The 20,570-nt window shown below is 55.3% G+C and overlaps 1 protein-coding gene across 4 annotated transcripts; it reads right to left on the reverse strand.

Annotated features, from left to right (window-relative positions):
* Window positions 1-10: 10 nt before the first annotated feature.
* PDZD7 (PDZ domain containing 7) lies at window positions 11-20,523 on the reverse strand. 4 transcript variants are annotated; one of them, XM_069567643.1, is made up of 17 exons: window positions 20,452-20,523; window positions 19,137-19,521; window positions 14,295-14,435; window positions 13,812-13,986; window positions 12,844-13,020; window positions 12,460-12,607; window positions 11,234-11,294; window positions 10,454-10,858; window positions 9,818-10,015; window positions 7,675-7,725; window positions 6,904-7,079; window positions 3,343-3,434; window positions 3,126-3,217; window positions 2,892-2,963; window positions 1,786-2,385; window positions 1,387-1,487; window positions 11-976 (listed from the first exon to the last, which is right to left on the reverse strand). In XM_069567643.1, the coding sequence occupies exons 2-17, from the start codon at window positions 19,354-19,356 to the stop codon at window positions 761-763; spliced, it is 2,925 nt and encodes a 974-aa protein (XP_069423744.1). In that variant the 5' UTR covers window positions 19,357-19,521; window positions 20,452-20,523; the 3' UTR covers window positions 11-760. The 4 variants fall into 4 exon arrangements, with proteins under 4 accessions (XP_069423744.1, XP_069423745.1, XP_069423746.1 ...); XM_069567644.1 differs by lacking the exon at window positions 20,452-20,523 and having other exon boundaries at window positions 7,678-7,725; window positions 19,137-19,445; XM_069567645.1 differs by lacking the exons at window positions 11-976; window positions 1,387-1,487; window positions 20,452-20,523 and having other exon boundaries at window positions 2,265-2,381; window positions 19,137-19,445.
* Window positions 20,524-20,570: the final 47 nt, after the last annotated feature.

Here is a 20,570-nt window from a genome sequence, read left to right on the forward strand (position 1 = left end):
GTGTGGTGGATAAAGATTAGGGGAACTTGTTTGACCCCCGTGCCCTTTTATTTGATGGCTGTTCCCCTACCCCTCATAGAGATCTTCAGGAGGGAAAGGGTGATGGGGAAGGACAAACCCAGTAGAAAATCTGAGGTCCTGGTGGACTACAACATGAAATGGGCTCTCAGGGTTTGAGAAACTAGAAAAGACCTTTCTCTCCCTTGAACAGAACACTGCTGGGGGCTGGATGCAGTGACCCCCTTGAGAGCCATCTCTGAGAGTCCCTGTCCCTCACTGTTTCAGGGAATCATAACAAAGCGCATACCAATCCCCACCTCCAGACCCTGGGTGTCCTCTTCCTGTCTTGGGGAGTTGGGGGCAGTGAGCTGGTGACACGGCTACCCAGTAGCACCTTGTCCTTGACACTGAGTTTATCTGGAACGGGCAGAGCCCTAGTGACAACTGGGGAGGGAGATGTGAGGTGGGGGGTCTGAGCCACCGGTGTGGGGAAGGCAAGGCAGGCAGGAATGGGAGGTTCCTGAAGCCTGAAGAGGTTAGGTGATGTCTGGGGGGTGGCAGGAGGATTCTCCGAGGTCAGGGGGAAGAGTTACGGGATAGTTGGGAAGAATCAGATTAGCGTCAGGAGGCAGGAGGGTTGGAGAGAGGCCTGGGCTTGGGGTCAGCTGGAGAAGCCCAGCGTCAGCAGGAGGGGTCTGGGTTTGGGTGGGAAGGGCATTAATGGGAAGTTCTGGGAGGCAGCTGGAGTGCCATCAAGGGGTCAGCGGGCAGGGGAATGGTCAGCAGGAAGCCGCTGTTCATTGAGGGCTGACGAGTCAGAGGGCAAGGGCAGTGGGCCAGGCTTGGGGACCCTGACCACAAGCTCCATGGGCTCCCGAGCCTTGTTTCGATAAGCCCGGCGGATGGTATCTACTGCCCGCTGGTGCGTCACCTGCTCCAGGCTCTCTCCATCCACGGCCACAAGCTCGAAGCCAGCCTGGGATGGGGGTGAGAGAATCACAGACCTCCCTCCTCAGGTCAGCCCCACCCCACTCCCAACCTCTCACCTCCACCGGCTGCGACACTCCTCCCCAACTGGGCGGAGGGGATGGACAATGGGACTTTTGTGTCCAGAGCCCGATGGGGGCAGGGTGGGGCACAGACAATGGCCTTTTGTCCCTTGGGGCTAGGGGTGGAATAGGATGGGCCACCCTCAGGCCCAGGCTGGCATGAGGGCACAGATTTTCCCCTAGGTCTGCTCAACCTGCAGCTTAACCCCCTGCTCCAAGCCTCCTCCCACAACCTAGTCTACACATGTCTATCTGGAAGATGAGCATGTACTGGTCCTGCCCCCTGCCAGAATTCAGATCTGGGCCTAAAGAGTGGGTCTGGGTGCCCTTCACCCACCTGAAGGGCCCCGCTGAGGAAGGCGGCGCCCCCGGGGAAGATCTTTTCTATCTTCACCATGGGCTGTACCTTGGACTCAATGCCCCCAGAAATGCTGATGCCTAGTGAGAGGGAGAAACACTGGGTGCCGTGCAGCCACATCCCTAAAGCCTAGAGCTCCCTGGAGAACCCAGGACACATGCCCAAATAGAGAGCCCCCCAAGTCAACCCCCAGATTCTACTACTACTCCATCCTCAACTCACTCGAATCCTAAGCCTCCCAAATTTAGACCTTCCCAAATATACCCTGATTCTTTCCCTTGTCCCAGGTCCCCAAGTCACACCCCAACACCAAGCCCACCAACCTCACCCATATCTGAGCCCCCACCCCCGACCAGGCCCCGTCCTGCCAGGACTCACCCAAGGACTGTTTCATCTTGGACAGCGTGACAGTCCTCAGCTCCCCACTAGGGACCTTCGTGGCTGTCTCCTCATCTGTCCTGCCAGTTCCATTCTCAGAGGGCCCTTGACTGCCCCATGCCTTGGCCACCTGCCCATCCATAGGTCGTGGCAGAGGGGGCCTGGCTTTTCGAGGCTTGTGGTAGCGCCCATTGGCTGTGCTAGGAGTGGGGATGGGTGCAGGGGATGGGGAGCGCCTGCGGCCTGGGGACTTGCCTCGGCCCCGGCTGCGGCTATGGCTACGGCTGCAGCTCTGGGCTGGGCCCTGGCTCCGGCTCTGCCGAGGGTCCTCTAGGGTCAACGGTTCGGTCAGCAGCCAGTTAGGCCTCGGGGGCCGGGGAGCCACGGGAGGTGGCTGGGGAGGGGGTGTGCAGGCGCTTCGGCGTGGGGCGAAGGCATCTACTGGCACGTCTTGGAGAGGGGGGATCCCTTTATGAGGGTGGTGGGGGGCAGAGGCACCCAGGGAGACCTGGAGGCCCCCCAGCCGCTCCCTCAGCTCCCCATCATCTTCCTCTTCTGAGAAGCCGTTCACAGGGAGCAGGTAGAAGCCGCCACGACTGTCTGGGGAAGAGGGCCAAGGTCAGGCTGCCCTCTCCTCAACAGCCCAAACTGCTTGGCCAGGGCCCAGTCCTCACTGCATGGGGGTAGGGAGACCTGGGGGTGCTCTTACGGCAGTGTGTCCCACAGTGAGGGACGCTGCCCCGTTCAATTGCAAAAGTATTTAAATACTTTCTATTGGAATAGTTACAGTTTTATTTTATCATGTCTGAGTAAAAATATGACTCCCACACCCAAGCTGGTAATTTCTCAGAGATTATTGCATAGAATGAGATGATTTAACAAGTGAGTGGGTTTTAAAACCAATTAGTAAGTAAATAATAGTACAGATGGTTAGTGGACACGATAAAAATAGTCCTGGCAGATGAGGGATTCCCTTCAGGGAACCACACCACACGTATCTCTGAAGCCACGAAGTCCTATGTGGGAACAGGGATGGAATGCCCATTTTCCCTGCCCGAGTCCCCCTGGGGTGTGCCCCCTCCCTGTGCTCTGGGACTCTGACTGACCAGGCACGGGGGTGATGAGGTGACGCTTGGGTAGTGTGTCTTGTCGGGTCGGTCTCAAGGCAGGAGGCCGAACTGGTTGGAGAGGAGAGCAGGTTAGGAACAAGGCTTCCTGAGGGACACAGCCGAAAGAGCCCAGGCATCTCTGCCCCTCTCCCCTGGGAGCAGCCCCCCCCCCCACCGCCCCCAGCCCCACTTGAGGCTCAGGAGCCTCAGTCCTGCCCCCTGGCTGCTGACCTGCTTGACTCTTGAGGGCCTCAAAAGCCTCCAGCTCCACAGGCATCACCATGCTGTCGAAGCGACCCAGGTCTGTGGGGGCCACCACACTCCTGGGGGAGGGTAAGAGATGAGGTGTGGGCAGGGCTCAGTTCCAGGGGGGCCTGGAGGGGCTTCAACCCTGGAGAGGTTAGGGGAGGTATCGGGGGTCCCCTCCCTGCCCCCAAGCCCTCCCCACCTGATGTCCCTCAGCAGCAGCAGCTTTGCCGGCCTGTCCAGAATGGCCAACAGGGGCCTCACTAGGTCCTCCACGCCGCCCTCATGCACGTACTGCAGAGAGAGGCACCACAGGTCAGATAGCAGCAGGGACCTCCGGAGCCCGGTGAGGGGGCATGCCTGGGCATGTGGGGGTCCCCATGTTTAGGAAAGGTTCTCCCCCAGGCCTGGGCTGCTTACAGGATGGTCTTACTCGGTAACTGGGTGGAACGTGCAATAATAATGACAGAACGGTAACAGCAACACCAATAACAGCTTTGGGCCTTTTTCTAGGCCTTCTACACATGGTCTCCTACTTTGAGAGATGACATCAGTTATTCCTGTTTTACAGATGAGGGAACTGAGGCTCAGAGAGGACTTTGCCCCAGGCCATACAGATGAGGAAGTGTGAAGAGAAATTGAAAATTGAGAAATCTGGCTCCTACCTACTACAGCGCCGGAAAAGGATATGCAGGGAGTGGACTCTCCTCCCCACCCCCACCTCCCAGGCTGAAGGAAGGAATTTGAGCCAAAGGCTAGGCTGTGTGCCTGGCTGTCCCAGCTTGTGTCTGCATACAGACCGACAAATTAGGCTTTGTTCAAGGCTGGAATGGGGACTTTGGGGAAGGAGTGGCCCTATAGAAAGTCTCTCCAGTCTTTAGCCAGGGTAGTGGAGGCATTTCTGCCTGGCACTGCCCGGATGCCTCCAGCCACACCCCACCGTCGCAAACTGACAAACTGAATACTGGGAGTCACCCAACTTGGACAGCACACTGCCCCCTAGTGCCACGACGGACACACACAGAGCATCCCCGGCAAGCACAGGACACTGGGAAACAGCACACCCTGGTGGCCAGAGTGAGACATTCATAAATAGCTGGAAATTAAACGTGTGTGTGTGGCCCTAAACCACACACAAAGTTGCAGGGACTCACACATACACATACCGACCATACACCCCCTTTTGTCTGGAGAGAGATACACGTAATGGCAGAGAACCAGTCACATATGTGCACACACTTCAAGTCCACAATCCTGCATTCAGCATCCACTAAGTGCCTGGTCCTCTACTGGGCAGTAGGGACACAACGACAAAGAGCCACAAGCCCCAGTAAACTACAAACCACTGGCGACGGCTCAGAGGGAGTCTCAGAGGAGGGTGGGAAGATCAGAGTAAGCTTCATGGAGGTGGTGGCATTTACACTGACTCTTATGGATAAATGAAAGAAATACAAGAAAGTTGAGAAGAAAGGGTGGTGTGGAGTAATGGGTTCATAGAAGTTTAACAGGGCTTCCCCTGTGGCTCAGTGGGTAAAAAATCCGCCTGCAATGCAGAAAACGCAGGACATGGGCGTTTGATCCCTGGGTCAGGAAGATCCCCTGGAGGAGGGCATGGCAACCCACTCCAGTATTCTTGCCTGGAGAATCCCATGGACAGAGGACAAACACACTCATGCACACAGGATACATGAAGGGGCCTCCATATAGGCTGTGCAGGCTGTGACTGCAGTGCAGGCGGTGCTCCTAGAGCTGCGCAGTGTTAGCCTGTATAAACCATGTTACATGTTATACCCAGGGAAGATGACATGGTGACCGTGGGAAAGCAGAGGTTAGTGAGCTGGGGAGTCAAATCAGGGAGCGCCTTGAATGTGAGGATAAGGAACTTGTACTCTATTCTGCCAAAGACAGGAGGCTGCAAGGGGGTTTGGGGAGTTTGTAAAGTGATCAGACAGGTAGTTTATAATGCCTGGTCGGTAGGCTGTGGGGAGATGGCTCAGAGTGGGAGATAGAAGGGAGGCTTCGGGTTCAGGACCACACATCTAAGGGAGCTTTACTAATCATTCCAGCCAGGACACTACCCCGAAGGTCTGATCTCTTGGTATGCGTGGGGCTTGGGTCAGACTCGGGTGGTGGGCATTGCTCCCTAGGTGCTACGAGGCTCTGGGAGAGGCCTTACCGGTCTGGGCACGGAGGGAGGAGCAGAGGGATGGGGGAACAGCATCCAAAGAAACTGATACAGAGCGCCACCTGGTGGCCAGAGCCTAGTGTCGCAGGCTTACAAAGACGGTACATTCAGCCCTACTTGGCACACTAAGCTGAGCGTGACACTCAAGTGAATTTAGCCCAGAGGCCTTTAGCTGCCCCCAACATGCATCTCCACATGTAGCTCTGCTGTAAATCAAGCATTGGGAAAAGGCTGCATGAATTATTGGGCCTCAGTCTCCAGGTGACATGCTGCTGCCGCTGCTAAGTCGCTTCAGTCGTGTCCGACTCTGTGCGACCCCGTAGACGGCAGCCCACCAGGCTCTGCCGTCCCTGGGATTCTCCAGGCAAGAACACTGGAGTGGGTTGCCATTTCCTTCTCCAATGCATGAAAGTGATATGCACACAGATACAATCATACAGTGCTGTTGTTTAGTCCTTAAGTCTCGACTGTTTGCGACTGCATGGAGTGTAGCCCGCCATGCTCCTCTGTCCTGGGGATTTCCCAGCAAGAACACTGGAGGGGGTTGCCATTTACTTCTCCTGGGGATCTTCCTGACCCAGGGATCGAACCTGTGTCTCCCGCGTTGGCAGCAGGGTTCTTCACCACTGAGCCGACAGGGAAGCCCAAATCATATAGTTAAGTGAACACAAACCCAGATAAACAAATGTACACATCACACAGGCATAACACAGCCCCACCCTGACCAAGGTGAGGGAGTGGGGGGGAACCACAAACAATTTCCTGAAACTCTCCCGTTTGCCCTGGTACAGAGGATCACGCGTGCACTGATGCAGATGCAGTTTAGGGAACCCATCGCAGGAAACCTGGGGCCTCTTGAGACGGAAGGAGAGGAGAGGGACTTCCACTTCTGGAGGGAGTGACCCATGCCTCCTACAGTCTCCCCAACATTCAGGCCACAAAGACTCCCTCAAATCTACCCTCAACCCTATGGTGGGGATCTCTGCTTCTGTCTGAAGTGGGAAGGAACAGTGAGGAACAGTGTAGATATTGAGGGAGGCTTGGGGTATGTTGGGAGAACAAAAGATTGCTTACTTGGGTAACAGGGGAGAGGCCAGGCCTGATGGCTGACCCAGGAGTGGAAGGAGGCATGAGCTGGGGAAGGCTGAGGTTTACAAGAGAACAGAAAACAGAGCAGGTGACTGCAGGGACTGAGGTCCCAAACTCATCACCTGGCTGGTCTGGCTCCTTCTCTCCTCAGCTTAAATATTACCTCCTCTCGGAGGCCCTCCCAGACCACACCATCTGGTTTGTGCCTCAGGTTATTTTCTCATGACCTTTTCCTTCATAACGCTTCACATGATTTGTCTCTGTGGGTGCTTGGGTTCTAGTTACTATCTGTCTTTCCTTCCTGACTGTAAACTCAGTGTGTGTGTCCATGTGCCTGTGTGTGCTCCTGAGCAACCATGTCACAGGGGTGACTTCTGCTTTACTTACCACTAGGCTCACAGTGTTAAACGCAGACAGTGGCCTGAATGAATGAGGGGTTGGGTGGCTGAGTGACCACGTACTGGGGCTGAGAGTGGGCTGGTGGCTCACCCGGGAGCAGTGGCGGGTGACAGCCAGCACCTCATCATCGGTCAGCAATCGCCGGGCCAGGTCCTGAATCAGAGGCCGACGGCTCTCCCAGGCCTGCACCCGCTCATCCACATTGGGCAGGTGGCTGGAGGGGCTCCCAGACCTGGCAGAGAGCAGAGCCCGGCCCCTCTCCCGGTCTGCAGGGCGGGAGGAAAAGGATACAATGAAGGAGCCAGGAGCCATCAGAAGCCAAGGCAGGGGCTCTCCTCAGTGGGGTCAGACTCCAGAATAGACTGGCTAAGGGTCCCAGGTTCCCCAGGTGGAATCCCAGCCTAGCCCGGATGCTCCCCACCATGGTCTCCCACAGCAATCTGCCCATCACTGGAGTTCCAATTCAGGCCTTTGAGGCCCCATCCCAGATCCCTAGCCCAGTCTGCTCCTTAGCTGAGCCCTGGCCCAGAGCCCCTGGGCCCCCTGAACATGTAATGTCATGCTAGTCTACACCATTGAAGTTCTAGCAAGGCCCCCTCCCTCATCTCCCCAAAAATCTGTCTTTGGGAGTCCCAGCTTAAGCTCCAAGTCCTCAAAAAATGCACCCCAATATCTATTTGTAACCCTATGTTCCTAGAAAGCATAGCCAATTCTTTTAGTTGCCCCTGATGTGCACCTCTCAATCTGTCTGATACCCCATGCTTGACCATGAGAGTAACCCAAAGTCTCTTAGCACCCCCAACATGCACCCCATTGCAGCTCTATTGTAGACCAGGCTCAGGAGGGGGAAGCAAGCATTACCACGTCTCAGCCTCCAGGTGACAAACTTCTGCACGGGCCCCACTCCCCCTGCTAAGAAGAAGAAAGAGGCTCAGTTGCAGCCCTGGTCTCCCATCTGGGTTGGGGACTCAGAACTAGCTGGATCATAGGCTGGAATGGAGAGTTCAAGGCTGGAATGTGGTAGGACTGGGAAGCAAGAGGCCAGGCTATTGAGGCGGGTCTTGAAGGCCAAGGTCAGGCCAGGAGCTTCATTCACAGGCAGTGGGGAGGGAGTAAAGGCTTTGGATCAAGAGAGGGCCCAGTGTGTGCCCGGCTAATAGAGGTCCATTGGAAAGCAAATGAATGGATGGAAGAACCCCAAGGGCAAATCACCTACCTTCAGGGCACAGAGAGAAAAAGAGGAGCCTTTGAAGAGGGAGAGGGGTAGCCAGAGAACTGGGAAGAGAACCAGGAGAGAGAAAGGCCTTGGGGTCTGTGAAAAGAGAGATGAGTTTAGGGAGGGGGTTAGACTGCCCTGAGTTGAAGGGATTGTCTCTCCCATGAGACCCAGGCAGGGGCAGGCCCAGCCCCTCTTTGCCTACCCAACATTCACTCTCCCTTCCAGAAACAGCACCCTGATTTCACCAGGGGATCCATCCCATCCCCCACGCCCAGCATTCTCAGTCCCTGTACTCCAGGGTGGACACATGACCCAGGCTGGCCAATGAAAGCACCCTCTCTCTCCCAGGTCACAAGTGATGTGTTGGGCATGTGATCCCAGCTGGGCCAACCAGAGCCTGGGACATCATCTGGAACTATTTAAGGAGAGGCTCTTTCCCCCGGGGTTGCTAAGCAACAGTGGCACAGCCACTTACCTTCAAGAGGCAAAGCCAGCAAGATGAAGACAAATCAGGGGAAAGAGGAACCAAAAGATGAAGAGTGCAGATGGCTGAGGAGACTGTTTAAACCTTTAGACCCAGTTTACATCCATAGCTGAACCAAGAAGTGCTTTTTAAAGCTAGCTTGAATTAAGTTTTTCTCACAGACAACCCCAAGAGTCTCAATTTATTCACTTTTGGTCCAGCCTTTGAACCTCACCAGAGAGAAGAGATGCTCTCTGGAAGAGTCCTCAGGAAGCCTTTGACATGAGTGAAGCCTGTTTAGGCCCTCCTGCCTGGGCCTTGGTCTAGAAATGGCCTTGCTCTGCTGCTGCTGCTGCTGCTAAGTCGCTTCAGCCGTGTCCGACTCTGTGCGACCCCAGAGACGGCAGCCCACCAGGCTCCCCCATCCCTGGGATTCTCCAGTGGGTTGCCATTTCCTTCTCCAATGGCCTTGCTCTAGGTGGTTCTAGAACTGGCTAGAGCCAGTTCAGGTTCGATCCATGATACAAGGTGCACTGGGATGACCCAGAGGGATGGGATGGGGAGGGTGGTGGGAGGGGGGTTCAGGATGGGGAACACATATACACCCATGGCAGATTCATGTCAATGTATGGCAAAACCAATACAATATTATAAAGTAAAAAAAAAAATTAAAATAAAGTTTAAAAATAGAACTGGCTAGAGCCTGTGGAGTTCTGGCCAGGGGAGATGAAGCCAAATGCTCTAGGAAAGGAGTGCCCTGCCTCCCAAGAGCACCAAGAGCATGGGCATCTGACCCAAGGTCTTCTTGTCTGTGCTGTGACTCTTATCAGTTTTCCCTTCTGTAAAATGGGAAGATGAAGCAGTACAACAAGGACCACTACATGTTCTGAGCAACTATTGTATGTCAGACCATGTACTAAGTGATTAACATACACTGATTCACTGATTCATCATTATTCCTAAAGAAATAGTATTGTGTGTGTGTGTGCTAAGTTGCTTCAGTCGTGTCGGACTCTTCGCAGCCCTGTGGACCAAAGCCCACCAGGCTCCTCTGTCAATGTGATTTCCCAGGCAAGAACACTGGAGTGGGTTGCCATTTTCTTTCCCAGGGGATCTTCCTGACCCAGGAATCTAACCCATGTCTCCTGCATTGGCAGGCAGGTTCTTTACCACTAGCACCAACAGGTATTATTACTCCTGTTTACTCATGTGGCTTGCAGGGCAGGGTGGCGGGATGAGCCAGTGTAGGATTCAGACTCAGAGCTGTGGAATAGCAAGTCGACTTTTCCTCTGTCCTCGCGTCTGACCCACCCAGTACCTACCTTTCTCCAGGTCCAGGCGAGGGCGGGGCTTGGCTGGGCTCCTGCTGTCCAGCGTCCAGGCCTCTCTGTGCCCATCCCCTGCCAGCCGCCCCTGCCGCCCTCCCTTGAAGAAGAGGTTCATCAGGGTCTTGGATCGCTGCAGGGCCCCCTTCTCCCCAGGGGACCTTGACTTCTCCTTCCTCCGCTGCTTCTTCTCCTCTGCAGACACGAGGGAGGGGTGGGCAGAAGAGAAGGACAAGGGGCAGGGGAGTGAGGAGGAGCAGAGAGAAGGGAGAGTCGGGGGCAGACAGGATCTGCAGCCGTGTGGGGAGGTGGGGATGAAGATGGGGATGGGGTTCCTCTTCCAACTTCCCACCTCACCCCCACCCACAGCTCCAACTATGTAAGGATTGTGTGTGTGTGTGTGTGTGTGTGTGTGTTTGTGGACAGGTCTGGGAGCCCAAGGTCTGGGTTAGGGCTGGTTTGGGGCCCAGGACTAGTTTAAAATGGAACCCAAAGCAGGATCTGGGTGTGTTCTGGAGCTATGGCTGGGCAAAGCCTGGTGCAAAGGAAAGTTTGGGGCCCAGTACAGGGTGCAAGACAGATTTTGGACCCATAGCTTTTGGGGGGAGCAGCAGCAACTTGTCCCCCACGTACCCCACAAGGTCAGGTGGCTCTGGGAGCGGGTGATGGGGGGCCGGGGTCGGCTGAGGGCCAGCAACAGAGCAGTCTTGGGGGACTCAGAGAGTGCAGAGTCAAGGTGGCGGGTGGGTGGTGGGCCGTCGGAACGGATGGCGGTGTCCCTGAGGATGACTGTGGGCCGCACGCTGCACCAGGTCTCCATGAGGCTCCCCGCGTCCGGCTCCGTCTGCATGGCTGTGTCCGCCCGCCCCCAGCCCGGGCCCCAGCTGCTGCCAGGCTCCTCAGGCCCCAGGCAGACATCCATGCGGTCTGAGGGCAGGGAGCCCTCAGCCGAGCTGTAGGGGGCACTGGAGGTGAAGGAGGAGGCGCTGGAGCTGCTCTCCGAGGCGGGGGACAGCTGCTGCAGCGCCCCGTTGCTCACTGCGGGCAGTGGGGAGGGCAGGGACATCTCAGAGGCCTGGCCGGGTGGCTTTGGGGCCCTGCCGGGGCTGCAGCCCACTCGTGGGCTTGAAGTGGGAGTGCTGGGTGGCAGCGGGGTTGTGAGCATGGGGTCTCGGGAACCAGCCACTACTCAGCAGTCCTGCTAACTGGTTGCAGGACCTTAGGCAAGGCACTTCTCCAACCACCCCCAGACTTGCCCCCAGGAGAGCCTGGATCAGAACCTGCAACTTCTTAGAGGGGAGCCCAGAGACAGGAGTCCCGAGGAGATTTTGGTGCCCCTCCCACTTATTCTTCAGAGATCCCAGTTCCACTTTAGGGCCCTTTCCCTCTGACCTCGGGGAGTTGGTTACTTACATCGGTCCAGCCAACAATACTCAGAGACCATCTCCTTGTAGGCAGGATACCTGCCGGTCTCCTGGGGAGGGTATAGTGGGGATAGGAGGGCAGAGGGGAGTGAGTGAGCAGGGAGTGGGAAGAGAGGGTAAGAATATGGGAGCAATGGGACAGCAGTCAACTTTTCAACCCAATTACTCTGCTCTGAGCTCATCATACTCCAGCCACACCAGCCGCTTCATTTCTGAATGTGCCAACTTCCTCTACACTTGAGGGCTTTGCACGTGCTGTGTCTTCTGCCTGAATTCTCTTCCTTCAGCTCATCTTATGGCCAGCTCTTCAGGTGTCTCCTCCTTAGATCCCCCTGGCTAAAAGGGCCTTCCCAGATTACCCCATCCCGCCTTTCCATCAATTTCCTTACAACAGCCATCACAATCCACATGCATCTAGTCTGTCTGTTTCCCTCCAGCAGCAGAGACCTCGTCTATCTTTTTCACTGTTGTCACCCCATACCTGGCATAATGGCTGTCATATAGTAGGTACTCAAAAGTATTGAATGAATGAATGAGGGCAGAGTGGGAGAAGAGGAATGTTTGGGATAATTTGAGAGGAAGGAAAGGGAGATGGGATGTGGGAGAGGTGGGAAATAGAGGTGGTGGGGGAACGGCGGAGGAGGCACTGAATGGGGAGAAGGATGAAGGCTTGGAAAGGAGAGGACCAGGGCAGGGGCCAGGGTTGGGGCCTGGGGAGAGGAAGACATCACCTCCTGTGGGAGCCAGGGTGAGAAGGACTTGATCCTTAGGCAAGTGTGAGACCCACATGAATAATGAATTCAGGTACCTCCCCTGAAATCCAATCTCTGTCCTGCCCTGTGCCCTAGGACACCCACCATCCAGGTCCTGATCCTACCATGTCCCTTTCTGGGCAGGACATTTTCTCCTTACCCTCCAAGACCTCCACCACTCATACAAAGGGGCACTGGCCACTGCATCTGGGGGTGGGGGGGTGGGCTGAAACTAGGTCCTGCTACTGATCAGCTGTGTAAATGACTGATTCCTGAGTTTCTTTGCCTTTCTGAGCCTCAGTTCCTTCTTCTGTGAAGAGAGATAGGACAATGCCTGCCTTGCCTCTCAGGAGGCTGTGGAAAGTCATAAGTGGCACAGCAATGGGCAGCATTAAGTGCTAGACTGGTCTGGGAAGTTCTTCCTAGAGTCTGGCCTCTCCCTGACTCCCACAGTCCTGCCCACCTTGATGGTCAGCATGATGTGTGTCTGACCCTTCAGCACCTCCACGGCCTGGCTGTGGCTGATGTCATCGAACCTGACACCGTTGGCCGCCAGGACCTGGTCTCCCACCTTGATGCCGTTCTCCTCGGCCAGTCCACCGTGGTCCACTCTGGGGTCAGGAAAGGGGCAATGTGATGCCTCCCCTCACCGCCCATTCCAGACTCTTCACTTGAACACAGGGATGACCTCGTCAAACTCCTTGACCCTCCTCCTGGTGAGCCCCGGCCCCTCTCCAGATCCTATCCCTAACCTAGGTCGCCGGGACATGTCTTTGGGCAGGATCCACTTGCTGATGCATTCCCAGGCCCCAGCCCGACTCCGTCTCATCCCCTGCCCCAGTCTCACTTGGACACATAGATGCCCAGGCCAAACTCCTTGCCCCCGCGGATGTTGAAGCCCAGGCAGAAGTCATCGGATGTTGTGTAGAGGTGGACGATGCGCCGTGCACCGTCCTCTGAGCTGCTTTCGGAGGGTGTCGAGCTGCACTTTTCTACTACCAGTCGCCGATTGACCACATCCACCCTGGACAATCACACGGGGCCCTCAGCCCGGGCCCCAATCCACCACCACCCACCCCCTCCCCCCAGCAGCTAAGACAATTGCACGGGAAAGGAGGAACTGCTCTGCGGGGCCTGAGGTCTTCACTGGGACATAGATTTCATCAAGTTAGGGAAACCACGGAAATCTTTCCTTCTTGAGCAGCTCTAACTGCCAAGCCCCATTTTAAATCCTCCCCAGGCCCAGGAGGGAGAGATACTATATTGTCCTCAGGCCCGAGGCAGCAGCAGCTTGGGCTTCCCAGGTGGCACTTGTGGTAAAGAACCCGCCTGCCAATGCAGGACATGTAAGAGATGCAGGTTTGAACCCTGGGTCAGGAAGATCCCCTGGAGGAGGGCATGGCAACTCACTCCAGTATTCTTGCCTGGAGAATCCCATGGACAGAGAAGCCTGGCAAGCTGTGGTCCATGGGGTGGCAAAAAGTCAGACACCACTGAAGTGACTTAGTAGGCACACACGGAATTGCCAGGCTCCGCTTTAAATACTCCCTGGGCCCAGGAGAGAGCTACTGCCCTGTCTCCAAGTCTGCAGCAGCTACAGCAGGGAGGGGCAGGGTCACTGGGGCCTGAGGCCACCGTGTTGGGAGGAGGGCTGGGGGAAAGACACAGCCTTTTCCCATTTCAAGGTCAGACCATTAGATCCCTGTGTTTCCAGTACCAGGGGATGGGAAGCACAGAAGCCCTGGGCTCTAGGTCTCTCCCACCATGGCTCTGGGTGGTGGTGCTGGGCTGGGGGTGGAGGCAAGACCTGCTCACCATGTGGTCTTCTCCTTGGAGAACTTGATGCCCGGCACGCGGCCCATGCGTCTCACCATCATGTGCAGGCGGCTGCTGCCAGTCAGCACCTTCACAGCGCTGCCCATTGTGGTGCTCTCCAGGCTCAGCCCATTCACCTCGGTGATCTTGTCCCCCACGCACAAGCCAGCCCGCTCTGTATCAGAAGAGGGGGTGGTGGGCAGGGGCCCCTGGGGAGAAGTCCCCCAGGTTGAGGCTGAGCCTCTCCCATCCCTGAAGCTCCCTGGGATACAGCTTCTTCAATGAGATTGGGATCCCCAGGTAGGGTCTGAGTATCAGCCCATGGGACCAAGGACCTATTCATTAGCCCCTTTCATCTCCCCACTGGATCAGCCCCTCCAAAACTGAGGGTCCTCTCCTCTCATCCCTGCTAACAGCTCTGCATACCACTGAAGTAGGGGGTCGCATCCTAAGCCAGGATTTCACCCGTGGGGTCCCACTCACCTGCACTGCTCCCCTCCTCCACTTTGCTGACGAAGATGCCCAGGCCGTGCTCAGAGCCGCCCCGCACACTGAACCCCAGCCTCCCAGCTGGACTCTTCTCCACTCGAACTGCATGGATGATGTCACTTTCATCGCTGTTGGCTGATGGGGGTGGGGACATGGGCATGACTCCCCTGCCCATTCTGGGCACAGAGGGCCCCTGAGTCCCCTAACTTGGGGCCTGCAAAGGCTGGGTTGCTGGGCACAGCCACCCAGGACCCTAAATGTGGGCATAGGCAGCTAATTTCTGAGTCTTCTCTCAGTGATTTTGAGATCATGGCAGGAAGGGTGTTGGAGCAGGCAGGACAGGACTCCATGCTAGAAGACACGGTTTTCCTTCCCTTATAATGTAGGGGTGTGTGTGTGTGTGTGTGTGTGTGTGTGTGTGTGTAATCCATACTAAGCTTCCCATACTCACTGGGACAGGCCAAATTCTAAAAAAGACAGATGGATGAAAAAGTCAGAGTCAGATGGATAAAAAAGATTCCATTCTGTGAGGCACAGTCGAGGGAATCCTGGCTCTCTGGCTTACAGCAGAGACAAGCCTTCTTCAAATAGTTGAAGGACTATTCTATAAAAGGCATTAGATATTTTTGTCTGTGTAACCCCTAGGGCAGAACCAAGCCCACACAGTGGAGTTACATGGAAGAGATTTAATAAGGGAAAACTTTCTCTAAAACCTTTAGCTGGCAGACAATGGAATGAATTTTCCATGAAAGATAGTGAATTCCTCATTATTTGGAGGCATACAAGCTGATAGTAAATCCCTGTCTGGGATGTTGTGGAAGGATCCCTGAGGCTCCTTTTACCTTGTAGACTCTGTGATTCTGGAGGTGAGGGTTCTAGGAGCTATTTGGCTAGATGAGGAGAGAAACCCAAAACACCACCATGCCTTTGTATGCACCTAGAGCACAAAAGTGGTTCTCTCCATCAGTGGCAGGGAAAGTCAGAGGAGGGGAACTTTAGGGACCAGAACTATTGAGGAAGGCTTCTTGGAAGGTGGGATTTGGGTGGGTGGAGGGGAAGGGAAAGGCACTGATGAAGGGATGGAGTGAGCAAAGGCTCAGAGGTGGTCTTCTGCTTAGAGAAGGGTGAGGGGACTGGAGGGGTAACTTGGGTCCCAGGTGGGAAGGTGAGAGTTCTTGGGTGAGGCTTACTCAGAGGTGTTTGAGAGGGGAAATCTCTCTCTCTCTCTCTCTCTCTCTCTCTCTCTCTCTCTCTCTCTCTCTCACACACACACACACACACACACACACACACACTTGATCTAAGAGAAATCAAGTTACAGTACATGAGCAGAGTGGCTCTGGAAGAAATCCCCAAGGGCAGCCTGTAGGCAGGGGCAGTGCAGGACAGAGGCATGAGAGGCACTGGGGCTTCCTAGCTGATTCTATCTGCACAGGTCCCAGGACCTTCTCAGCCCAGACAAGGAGACTTTTGCTCTCCTGCCCTCCAATTCTCTTTCTCCTCATTCCCTCCTGGAGAGCCAGCTCCCTGGGCCAGGAGGATGTCAAAATCTGGGTTTTGAGCCTAGAAGCTTGGGGCCCCTGAGGAGGGAAGTTTCTCTACCTCCAGTGCCTTATCCCTGCCACCAGGCATCTCTCCAGATATCCACTATCTCCTCACTTTCACCTCTGTCTCCTTTAATCCATTCTATACACAGTCATGCCTCTGCCCTGATTAAAAGCCTCAGTGCTTGCCCCTGCTTCTAGAAGGAGCTCCACATTCCTTCCATGCCCAATAAGGCCCTCCCTGGTTTCCCTCTGCCCATCTCTCAACACTCGCCCCTGGCCACCCTCCCTGGCCTCATGACCTTGGGCCACACTGACCTCCTCCCTGTTCCTCTCACCAGCCAGTCCTTTCAGTGTTCCCTCTGCCTGGGGTGCTCTTGCCCAGACCTTCGTAAAGCCACCTCCTATTTCCACTTCCTCCTGGCTCGGGTGCCACTTTCTCAGAGAAGACTTCCTGGGAGATTCTGCTGAAGAAAGGCCCCTCCCCCTCCTCCCAGGGAGTCTCAAAACTGGTCTCAAAGAGAACTCTCCAGATCAGCATCAGCAGCCCCTGGAAAGTTATCACACATGTGAATTTGGAATTTGACCACAGACCCACTGAATCAGATGCTCTGAGTGAGGGATCCAGTAAGTTTTTCATGAGCCCCCAGGCAATTCTGATGTATTCTGAAGTTTGATAACCACTACTCTATCCTATCATCCAAATACCTTTAAGATTGTTACCATCCTTTCTCATTATTTGCTCATTTGTAATATTATTTATTCTCACTCTCCTTTCACTGGACTATAACCTCAATCATGGTAAAGTGAAAAAGTGAAGCCGTTCAGTCGAGTCCGACTCTTTGTGAATCCAAGGATCATAGCCTATCAGGCTCCTCCGTCCATGGGATTTTCCAGGCAAAAGTACTGGAGTGGGTTGCCATTTCCTTCTCCAGGGGATCTTCCTGACCCAGGGATAGAACCCGGGTCCCCTGCATGGTAGGCAGACGCTTTACCATCTGAGCCACAAGGGAAGTCAATCATGGTGGGGACTTAGTAATTCTTTCCACCAAGGTATTCCCCAGTATGTTGCACAGTGCTTGATATTTGCTAAGTCTTCAAAAAAAATTTTTTTTTGGCCACAATGCACAACATGTCTGATCTTATTTCCTCAACTAAGGGTCAAACCCATGCCCTCTGCAGTGGCAACATGGAGTCTTAACCAGTGGATCTCCAGGGAAGCTCCTGCTAAGTCTTTTTTTTGATGAATGAAATAATAAGCAGAATAATGAATAAATGAATAAGTTAGGAGAGCAAGAAGAAGGGGCTGGCTGGGATTAAAGGTAATGCCATTTCTCTGGGACCCAACGAGTTTGAGGAGCTGGTGGGAACTCTCGAGGACAATGTGGGTAGCAGTGTTCCCCCTTCTACTGTGTCTCCCTCATCAGTTACGTTAGGCCTCTGGAAGGGTCTAAACAATAACATATAAAATAACATGGGGGAGGGGCTCCAGCCTGTGGTGAGTTGGGGGATGTTTGTGCTCAGGTAGAGGGGACACTTCTGAGCTCACAGGCTCCCAACCTAGACGGACCAATTGGTTGGATTGATGCCCCAGTCCTTCCATCATTGCTAAGGGAAGCTGCTCTCCTGACGGCACTGGGGCCTGCGGTGAGGGAGAGAGCACTCATGGAACTGCTGGAAGAGGCTCTTGAGAGGGACAGTGTGCATCATAGTCAAGCATGGAGAGGGCAGGGGGAGGTATAGGTGTAATTCTAATACGATGGGATTGGCAGGGGCTGTACTGCAGTGCCTCCCTTCTGCTCCTCCGTGTCTCCTAGTTCATCTGGGGGCTCCAGCTCCATGCCCAGAGTGACATTCTGCCTTGCTGCTCACCTGAAAGTGGGGCCAGCGTGGCGGACGATGGGGGTGAGCGCGCTGGGCCACTGGTGTGGGAAAGCCTGCTCTCTGAGCAGCATATTCCACCCAATGGCCTGGGCAGGGGACAGATGGGGCCCAGTGAGGTCAGAGGGGAGAGTAGGGTCTGAAAAGTCCAGTCTGAGAGCCAGCCAGGGGAGCTCTGCTGGCTGAGAGAGGAGGGCAGCTGGAGATACTTATCTGGTTCTGCTCAGGGAAAGCCCAGGCCTGGGGAGGCCCCCTCCCCTGCTGGTAGGCAAGGTCCTGCCTGGTTCACCGGCTTTTTGTCGCCTCACATCTGTCACTGCACCATTCTGTCTCCTAAGTGCCCACCTGCCATATTCCACACTTTCCATTTCAACCTTGCCTGTGATATCTCTACCCCACTACCAGCTGCTACCATGGCTCGGTCTCCCAGCCCTGCTACACTGGAAATTTCTGGAAGGTGAAAGTTGAGACTTAGTTCTCTGTAGGTTCCCCTCAGGACCTAATGAGAGCTGGTATAAGATAGGTGTGCCATGAAACGGCACTAAGCAACTGCATAAGATTAGGTGTCCCCCTCCCTCGGGGCCCGGACCTGGGATTCCGTGCTGACCCTTGACCCCTCCCCATTCTCTGAAGCATCTTCCAGTCTACCTCTGTCTCCATCCTTTGCACCTGAAGCCTTTAATTCTGTCTGTCCATCTGGACACTGACTCCCACAGCCCAGCATAGAGCTGGGCACACAAAGGGCAGGTTGATGAAAAATGTCCTTCTTCATGCTGTCCCATCCCCCAAAAGTCATACTCAAGTGAGCCTGGAGAAAGGAAGAGTTCACAGGAGGGAGGGGGCCAGTTTAATACTTGGCCTTGCTTACTTGGGGGCTAGCATACCACACTGGAGAAGGCAATGGCAACCCACTCCAGTACTCTTGCCTGGAAAATCCCATGGATGGAGGAGCCTGGTGGGCTGCAGTCCATGGGGTCGCTAAGAGTCAGGCACGACTGAGCAACTTCACTTTCACTTTTCACTTTCATGCACTGGAGAAGGAAATGGCAGCCCACTCCAGTATTCTTGCCTGGAGAATCCCAGGGACAGAGGAGCCTGGTGGGCTGCCATCTATGGGATCGCACAGAGTCAGACACTACTGAAGTGACTTAGCAACTTAGCAGCAGCATACCACATACCTCTTCTTCACCTCCATGCCCAGACCTCCCAGCTCTGACCTCTCCACAATCTTGCAACACTAAAAAACCAGTCTGAAGATAAGGAAAGGATAGACGAGGAAGAATCTATGGGTTACTAGAGGCCCTCTCTCTTCCTGCATCCCTAGGACTCCCCCACCCATGCTGGCTTTCCCTTCACCTACTTAAGCCTGCTGTCCCCTACCCACTCTGATAGTTCCTGGCCCTGCCCCCACCTTCGATAGGGGAGTTGATGAGGATGACTCGGCCCATGGGCGATGAGGCTCGGATTCCACGGGGGGGCCCATTCAGCAGCCGTTGCTTTCTCAGCAGGTATCGCGTTGCGGAGCCCGACTCGCTGCCCAGGTGGCCTCGGGAGGAGAGGGAGCTCAGAGAGCTGGAGCTTAGGTCTCCAAGACCCAGCGGGTCAAAGCCCACTGCAAAACCATGTGCCATGTTGGCTAGATTGGGGTGGCACCCTGCAGGTCCGGAAGGAACCTGCTGACCCTCAAGAGGAGGGCCCCCCACGCCTGGGGCTCCATGAGCCTTCTGTGCCAACCAGGGTCTGAAGGACTGGGAGCCCCCAACCTCTGCTGCTTCTCAGGAGTGTGTGCTCCAGGCCTGCACAGGAAGAGCAAGGATTGGGGAAGGGGTGGAAATGCTGCCCCTGCTGCCCCCCAGGACCTCCACCCCCTCTTCCCCGGCTTGAGCATCCTGTTCAACCCTTAGGTCTTTCACCTCTCCCATCCCTGGCTAGAGAACTGCCCATTTCAGGCACCATCGTGGACTTTGGAGCCATTTATACCACAAGGTGGGTGAGAACCTCTCTTTTACCCCTTGTTCCTGCTCTCAGCTGAGTCATCTATTCAGGTAGGTCTCCAGTCCTCAGTAGAGGTTGAGAGAGTGGAGATGGGATTATTGCCGGCCCTAGGGCTGCAAGCAGGAGAAGGCAATGGCACCCCACTCCAGTACTCTTGCCTGGAAAATCCCATGGATGGAGAAGCTTGGTAGGCTGCAGTCCATGGGGTCGCTAAGAGTCGGATACCGAGTGACATCACTTTCACTTTTCACTTTCATGCTTTGGAGAAGGGAATGGCAACCCACTCCAGTGTTCTTGCCTGGAGAATCCCAGAGATGGGGGAGCCTGGTGGACTGCCATCTATGGGGTCGCACAGAGTCGGACACGACTGAAGCGACTTAGTAGCAGGGGTGCAACCACTGTGAGAGATTTGGGCCGGGACAGTTCACTGCACCACCTCTCCTGTGTATGTGGGCTGGGGGCCAGTCCCAGGGGCTGGGGCCTCCAGAACCTGGGACAGCTGCAGCCAAGGGCCCCAGAGATCTCCAAGCCCCAGGCTGCAGTCTCCTCTGTCCCTCCTTCCCTTGGGTCTAAAGAGGTGCATGAACCTCTCCCAGCCTTGGGGACGGGACCTGCTGCTGAGAATCCCACAACATCCCACGCAAAACCTTAGGCCAAATCTCGCATAGCAGTTCCAGAATCTAGAACGCAGCAGCCCACCCCCGGGCTCCATCCTTCCCGACCCCCCTCACCTGGTCGCGCTTGCGGCAGCCGCCGGCCTCGTCCGCTTGCGGGCGCGAAAAGAGAGCAGCGGCCCGGGAATCCCCGCCCACGCCCCGCGGAGTCTGCAGGAATAGGGCTGGCCCGCTCA

This window comes from Ovis canadensis, chromosome 22, assembly GCF_042477335.2.
Source record: "Ovis canadensis isolate MfBH-ARS-UI-01 breed Bighorn chromosome 22, ARS-UI_OviCan_v2, whole genome shotgun sequence".
Lineage (NCBI taxonomy): Eukaryota > Metazoa > Chordata > Mammalia > Artiodactyla > Bovidae > Ovis > Ovis canadensis.